The 8,190-nt window shown below is 38.6% G+C and overlaps 1 protein-coding gene across 1 annotated transcript in view; it reads left to right on the top strand.

Annotated features, from left to right (window-relative positions):
• Positions 1–4,451, top strand: part of Zfp90 (ZFP90 zinc finger protein) — an 18,802-nt gene extending 14,351 nt beyond the window's left edge. Inside the window, exon 5 of the mRNA XM_004625833.3 lies at positions 2,447–4,451. Within this exon, the coding sequence (XP_004625890.2) occupies positions 2,447–4,107 (1,661 nt within the window). The 3' untranslated portion in view covers positions 4,108–4,451. The remainder of the gene's footprint in view (positions 1–2,446) is intronic.
• The last annotated feature ends 3,739 nt before the right edge of the window (positions 4,452–8,190 follow it).

The raw sequence follows: 8,190 nt of genomic DNA, 5'->3' as shown, positions 1-8,190 counted from the left end.
AAGAAGAAGAAGATTTGAAGTGCCTGCTTTGGCAAGCACAGCGACCAGGATTCAATCCCTGTCCCCTGTCCCCAGGGCACACTGAGCCAGAGATTTAGTCTGGATATGGTGGCACACAACTGTAATCCCAGTGCTGGGGAGGCTGAAAACAGAAGGATCACTACAAGTCTGAGCTGCATAGTAAGACCCTGTACCAAATACATAAATGAAAAAAAAGTAATAAAAAAGAAAAATTGATTTTATATAGAATCTGACTGGGAAAGGCATTTGCTCATTCTTGTCATTTTGACACATTTTCTTGAATGACCTACTTAGAAGGATTCTTTAAAAATATAGCCATGCACAGGGGACAGGCCTATGATCCCAGCTGCATGGGTGGCTGAAGCAGGAGGATCACAAACTCCAAGCCAGCATAGGGAATCTAGTGAGACTATGTCTAAAAATAAAATAGACTAGGGCCAGGGAAATGGCTCAGTGGTACCTACCTGGCAAGAGCAAGGGACCAAGTTCTATTTCCAGTATCAAAAAATAAATAAATAAATAAAAATAAAATGAACCAGAGGTGTAGCTCACTTATAGAGCACTTGCAAGTATATGCAAGACCTTTTGTGATACCCTCAGTATCACAAAAACCAATCAAATCAAACAAACAAATAAAAAAAGCAAAGCAGTTTTTGTTCCATGAATTTAAAATTGATTCTATTTTCTGAGTAAGGAATTTGGAGGTTTAGGGTCCATTAGTTGTTTTCCCCCTTATATCATTTTTTGAAAAGTTTCAAATATGTAGGAGAGTTGGAAAACAACTCATACAGAGGACACTCTATATGCTGATAAGATCATTAAGTTTGCTGTGTTTACGGTTTGCTTTATCACATATTTCATTTATCCATCAAACCATTTTACTTGATACATCTCTCAGGAAGTTTCAGACAACAGTAGATTTCACTTCTATATACCTCATTACTGTTCAGTATTTTTATAGTTGTTTTCTGTAAGAAAATGTATTAAAAAAAGAAAATGTTGCATACAATGAAAAACATATCTCTTACAGGTACACGATTCAGTTGGTTTTGACAAAAGCCCTCTATTTCTAACACCAGTTCCTAGCAATATGGAACACTTGCATTGTCCCAGAAAGCTTGCCCTTCTGTTCTAAAAGTTACCCTTCCTGGATCCTGCAGACTAATTAATTATCTGTTATTAATATTCTGAGGTAAAAACAGACATAGAGATGCATTTATTAAGCAGATTGAAATCCTTCTGGTTAAGAGAGGTGATTAGTATAGAATCAGAGCTCAGACTAAAACCACAGCTGTGGTTGTATTTTTTGTTTTTTGGGTTTTGTTTTGTTTTGTTTTGTTTTGCAGAACCAGGGATTGAACTCAGGTCCTTGAGCTTGCCAGGCAAGCACTTATCCTACTGAGCTATCTCTCCAGCCCCAGCTGTGGTTGTAAGAGCAAAAATGCCCCCAATTACTTTTTCTGAGTTTGTATAGTCCTTGATCTCCAAATATATCAAAGAATATTTTCAGTTAGATCATTGGCTGTAGATTTTTTTCTGCAGTGTTTAAGATTTGAAAGCTCAGAAGTTATTTTAGAGATAAGATGGCATAGTGGTACACAGCCGTAATCCCAGCACTCTGAGAATCTGGTGCAGGAGGATCTCAAATTTGAGCCCAGCCTGACTTAAAACTATCTTACAACTTAGTGATTTAATGAGAGATCTCTCCCAAAATAAAAAGAACCAGGGATATAGTTCAGTTCAAAGACCACAGGTTTGGCCCCCAGTATCATTAAAAAACAGAAAAAGATAGGGCTGGTGAGATAGTTGAGTAGAAAAAGTGCCTGACGAGGCAAGCACAAGGCCCTGAGTTCAATCACCAGTACTGGGAAAAAAAAAATAAAGACTATAGATTTTGTAGAATAGACAGGAGGCATAGACAGCAGATAGAATCCTGCAGGATGACCTGTGATCCTCTTCCACTTATATCTGTGCCTACATTCTCATGCTCATTTCTACCCTTGTTCCCTAACAAGCCCACCTATTTGGGCTTTCCTGATTCTCTGGACTTTCAGTATACTCTGGATCTGCAGTCTTCACTATCACCTCCTGTACTAGTCCTTCCTGCATTTTGAACTTCTCCATAGGCTACAGGACTAATTTTTTTTTTCAATTTTATTTATTTATTTGTGTGTGTGTGTGTGTGTGTGTGTGTGTGTGTGTGTGTGGCCAGCTCATCCCACCAGGGGGCAGGGCTGGCTGGCATATGGTGGTGGGGGATTGAACTGTGGACCCTGTGCTTTGCTAAGCTTGTTCTGAGTAGGTGCTTTAGACCACTGAGCCATCTCACCAGCCTACAGGACTAATTTTAAAACATAGTCATGCGTAATGTATGCTTCTTTCATTTCTTCATTGCTGCTGTAGCAATTTGTTGTATTTCTTTCAGACCAGAAGACAAGACCAGAAGCTAAATCATCAAGGCTGCAGCACTACACATCTCACATATCACATAGCACAGATGGATTCTCACATGTCACTTTAGAAGATGCCTGGGATGTTAATAGCCAGCTAGAGAGACACCAGGAAAATTGGAGAAGATATATGGGGCCAGAAGTGTCTATACAGAAGAAAATAACCACCCCAGAGGAAAATTTTGAGCGAAATAAATTTGGTGAAAACTCTAGATTGAACATAGACTTGATTCCACAACTGAACATTCCTTCAAGAATAAGGCCTGGTGAATGTGGAACACTTGGAAACAATCTGGGACATAATTCAGATTTACTTAATCAGAATAATAACCTTGCAAAAAAGAAGCCCTATAAATGTAATAAATGTAGAAAAGCTTTTATTCATAGATCATCACTTACTAAACATGAGAAAACTCATAAAGGAGAAGACAGTTTCCCCAATGGTACAGGTCAGGGAGTTTATCCTGGCAAGAAACACCATGAATGTACTGACTGTGGGAAAACTTTCCTCTGGAAGACACAGCTTACTGAGCATCAGAGGATTCACACTGGAGAAAAACCCTTTGAGTGCAATGTGTGTGGAAAAGCCTTCAGACATAGTTCATCCTTAGGTCAGCATGAGAATGCTCATACAGGAGAGAAACCCTATCAGTGCAGTCTCTGTGGGAAAGCCTTCCAACGCAGCTCCTCCCTTGTCCAACACCAGAGAATTCATACTGGAGAGAAGCCTTATCGATGTAATCTCTGTGGGAGGTCCTTTAGGCATGGCACATCCCTTACTCAACATGAGGTCACTCATAGTGGAGAGAAGCCTTTCCAGTGTAAGGAATGTGGAAAAGCTTTTAGTCGATGTTCTTCCCTTGTCCAACATGAGAGGACTCATACTGGAGAGAAACCTTTTGAATGTAGCATATGTGGAAGGGCTTTTGGTCAGAGCCCATCCCTTTATAAACATATGAGGATTCATAAAAGAGGCAAACCTTACCAAAGCATTAACTACAGCATAGATTTTAAGCACAACTCTTCTCTTACTCAAGATGAAAGTATGTTATCTGAAGTGAAATCCTACCATTGTAATGACTGTGGGGAGGACTTCAGTCACATTTCAGACTTCACTGACCATCAGAGGATCCATACTGGAGAGAACCCCTATGATTGTGAGCAGGCCTTTAATCAATCTATTTCTCATCCTGGAGAAAAGCCTTACCAATGTAATGTATGTGGAAAGGCTTTCAAAAGGAGTACGAGTTTCATAGAGCATCACAGAATTCATACAGGAGAGAAGCCCTATGAATGTAATGAATGTGGCGAGGCCTTCAGTCGACGTTCATCACTTACCCAGCATGAGAGAACCCACACTGGAGAGAAACCGTATGAATGTATTGACTGTGGAAAAGCTTTCAGTCAGAGTTCATCCCTTATTCAGCATGAAAGAACTCACACTGGAGAGAAACCCTATGAATGTAATGAGTGTGGGCGTGCATTCCGAAAGAAAACCAACCTACATGATCATCAAAGAATTCATACTGGAGAAAAACCTTATTCTTGTAAAGAATGTGGGAAGAATTTCAGTCGAAGCTCAGCTCTTACTAAACACCAGAGAATTCATACAAGAAATAAACTACAGGAACCCTAAAATTAAGCAGTGTGTAGAAAGCTTGAAAGCTAAAATACTGTTCAAGTTCAGTATCAGGATTCTTATTGGACAGAAAGTCTGAGAATGTAATTATGTGTGTTTGTATGTTGTGTGTAGAGAAAATTGTGCCAGTAAACAAATATTTAAATAAGGTAAAAGCCACATTCTCATATCTAATTATAGGGGTTTTTTTTAAACAATATATATATAGCCATTTGGAAATGATAAGCCTATAAATTGGATTTTACAAAGCTTCCAAATATAGGTATGCAGGACATCACCAACTTCCCATAACTTGATGTGTAGTCCTCACTGTTTACAGCCTTTTAAATATAATTTTCTTTTTTTAAAAAAAAATATTTTCTGCGGTAAAGACCAAACTGCATTTTAAACATGGCTTGACAATTACATTGAACTTCAGTTTTTTACAAATTTTCCATAGAAACCAATTCCACCTCCAGGAATTAGTCAAATAATTAGATCAATTGGCCCAACCACTTTATTATACCAAGAAAACTAAAAACCAAAGATAAGAAGTGGTTTGCACAGTATGGTATAGCCTATAATGGCAGAGTTGGATGGAGAAACGGTTTTCTGGATAATTGGCCCAATAGTTTTGCTACCTGAAAGGTATCTTGGAGGAAAGAGGTCTTAAATTTTAATATTAAGGTCAGATGCATAGACATTTAATTTAATAAGCACTATGGGTTGGACATGTTAGAATTCCTAGAAGCTTAAGAGCCACAAAATATATACAAATTTGTCAAAAACTTATTCAAGGACATTTATTGGAAACTTGTAAATCAAAATGTTAATAGAAACTAGATAATTGATCTGATGACTTTTCCTTTTGCAGTTACAATTTAGGGTTAGGTCAGTTTTGTAGAACTATGTAGGGTTTTTTTTTTAAAATTGTGCTTTAATGGCACCATCATGCAAAAATACTGCCCACCCTTCCTATGACATCAATAGGAAAAGAACAGAAAACTAAGGAAATTGTTTCCTGAAACAGTTTTGTTGTAGAGAAGTATAAATTCGATTACCTATTGCCATAAGTTCTGTCTTTGACTCAGATTGGAGAAACAGCATGTTTAGGTTTGTATTATGTGCAAAGGAAATATGTCCATTAGAACTTGTTTTACCTCCATGGTTCTTTTCCATCAGTAAGTTATGAATTAAGTTTCATTGGCCCTCTTCACTTCTTAGTGTCCCATAGTGCCTCACATCAGCTATCCTAAAGGAATTTTCAGAAACTTTGTTGGTTCATTAATATTAACAATATAGACAAATTTGGAAACAATGGTAGATATTGATCCATTGTCAAAAGAGCCATTACCCACACTTTTCCCAGCCTATCAGGGGTGATATGAGTGATGTTGATGGTCAGTCTTTCCTACTGACTTCTTTGCATGACATGGTGGTATCCATTGCCCTTCTCTTATCCTGAATGGCATGAGGTAGTTCTCAAGTATTCTTCATTTGGGGGGAACAGATAAATATGCATGGGTGCTGAAATGTGATATGTATAGCCTAATAAGTCTTAAACCTGTGAAACAAGATGGATGGCCTATCCCATAGCAGAGCTGTCCTTTCAAAATGTTAGCCATTTAAAAAAAACAAGCCTTGTTGATGACACTCCATGCTTAGTACGCACATCACAGCCATGTTTGTGTGATCTAATACATCACTTGACTACAGATAATTCCAGTCAGGTCCTCCCCTACTAAGTGGCTAGCGTACCTGTCAGGAACTTGTTGCTGACTGGAGAATCCTCATAGTAGAGTACTTGAAGAGTATCATATGAATTGTAGCCAGTTGAGTACTGACCTGCAATATTATTGAAATTTATCTAAACTTGGTTCCATAAAACCCAAAATGGACTCTTGGTCTATGTGTGTGGAACCTGACCTAATCATCACTTAGAATCTTAGCACACTTTCATTGACAGGGATGGAGCCAGGACAAATGTGTGGCTTATTGAGCAGAGAGTTTCCTGGTGCCAGCAGTCACACACTGTGGAAGGCGGCCTTTTAGTGCTACATGAAATGTACCCTTGTAACAGCACTGTATTCTTTCAATAAATGTTCTATGAGTTAAATAGGAGTCAGTTTGTCTTGAATTTTCAGATTTTGGCTAAGATTAAAGGATGGCACACCAGACAGGTTAGATTAATTGATAAATTCTTCACAACCAGGTAAGTTAATAGTTGCCATTTCTTTATTCCTTGTGTGAATGACATTGGTCTAAGTGTTTTGCTTCCATCATTTAGTTTTTGTGACTCCTAGTTAGAAGTTCCATGGTAGCTCTTGCTTTTTGGCAGTGTTTTTTCCTTTCTCATGTAAAAATCTCTGGTCTACTGACCACAGGAGCAGAAATCAGAGTGTTCCCAGGGCTCCGGCATGTTTGTAAGGATAGTTATGTGATCTGGTTCAGCCAGAGTCCTTTGCAAGAACTTTTTCAAAGTACAACTATCAGGGAAAATTGGGTGGGGGGGGGGGAGTTGCTAATCTGGAAAGGTGGAGGCGTAGACCTTCTTAGAGTCAGATTTATTGCCAGAAATGGGGTGGGGCCTATTGTAATTGGAGAGAATGAGCGTTCTGGTTTCTATTCCCCGGGGTTCCTCAGGTCTGGCTTAATTTCTGCTGTTCTCTGGGATTCCGTGAATTTTCTACTATCTATTTTCCTTAAGCTAATTTTTAAAATTTCTCTTGCTTTTATTAAATAAACCTAATACATGTGTTACATCCTTGTGAGGGAAATTAAATAGCTTGCCTATAGTCTTAGTACCCTTGGCAGATTCAGGTGTTCAATCTGGGATTGCTGGTTCCAAAGCCATTGCTCTTAACCTCTGTCATCTCCAGACTCATATTAGGTTTGAGGGACTGCATAAAAGTGTCATTTGGGGATAAATGGATAAAGCCATATAATGGCAGGTTAGGTTGGAAGCTCAGCAAAGAGAAAATTCAGTAAATTTAATTTCACCCATACTTTCCCATCTTGATAAATTAGTTATTTACACTTGCCTAAACATTAAACTCTTTTTTTAAACAGTAAACTCTTGTAGTATACTTAAATACTTAAAGAGTATGTATCATAAATGTGCTTTTTTTTTTGTACAGGGTCTTACACAGATTGGACTCATAGTAATTCTCCTGTTTTCAGCCTCCCAACCACTGGGATTACAGGCATGCACCACCACACCTACTATCAGTCACTATCTCAGTTCTTCCCGGGGGTGAGGCTGGCATGGCACACTGGGGATTGAACCCCAGTCACTGCATCTGCCAAAGCAGGTGCTTTAATCCACTGAGCTATCTGACCAGCCCTAACTGCTACAAATTCTTGAGCTCTGTAAGTCCTTTACTTGGGTAGGTTTGGGTACTAATTTTAATAATGTGATATTTGCTGTATGATTCATGATAAGAGCCTGAGCATGAAGTTCAGAAAAAAACGAAGAGGATGTTTACCTGGCCGCAAGCTGTCCAGAGAGAATGATCCCATTTGTTTTCTCAGAACTGTCTTAAGAGACTGGAGGAGGAAATCTTGTATACTTTAAAGTTTTAGGATAACTGTAATATGTGACTGATTAGGATCTCATGATTTGGAGGGCTTTTTGTATATTGTCCTTTGTCAGTGATTGGTACTTTCTAAGCTTCTCGATAAATACGCTGTTCATGCTCAGTTTGAGGCTCAGACAGACAAGACTTCTGAGACCCCTGTGGCCGATTTCATCCAGCCTTGCTGTCATTTTTCTCATGGCTCCAATCATCTGCAATGAATATTGAATACATTTATCTTTTTAAGCACTCCCCTTTTGGTCCAGGGAGATAATTAAGTAGAATAAGGGCTTGCCTGGCAAGTGCAGGGTCCTGAGTTCAATCCCTGCTAACACACACACACACACACACACACACACACACACACACAAAGGAATAAGCACTCCTCTTAGTTCTATTATTTTTTTTCTTAAAATATCAGAATGAGATAAAGTATTGAAAATTGTTTTACAGAATTAGCATGTATTGAGTAGTATAACCAGGTAGTATGAGACTGATACAACAATAACAGTAAGCTTGGTGGCGT

Source organism: Octodon degus, unplaced genomic scaffold (genome assembly GCF_000260255.1).
Source record: "Octodon degus isolate 3935 unplaced genomic scaffold, OctDeg1.0 scaffold00011, whole genome shotgun sequence".
NCBI classification, from domain to species: Eukaryota; Metazoa; Chordata; class Mammalia; order Rodentia; family Octodontidae; genus Octodon; species Octodon degus.
This window is presented reverse-complemented; position numbering and strand designations above follow the sequence as displayed.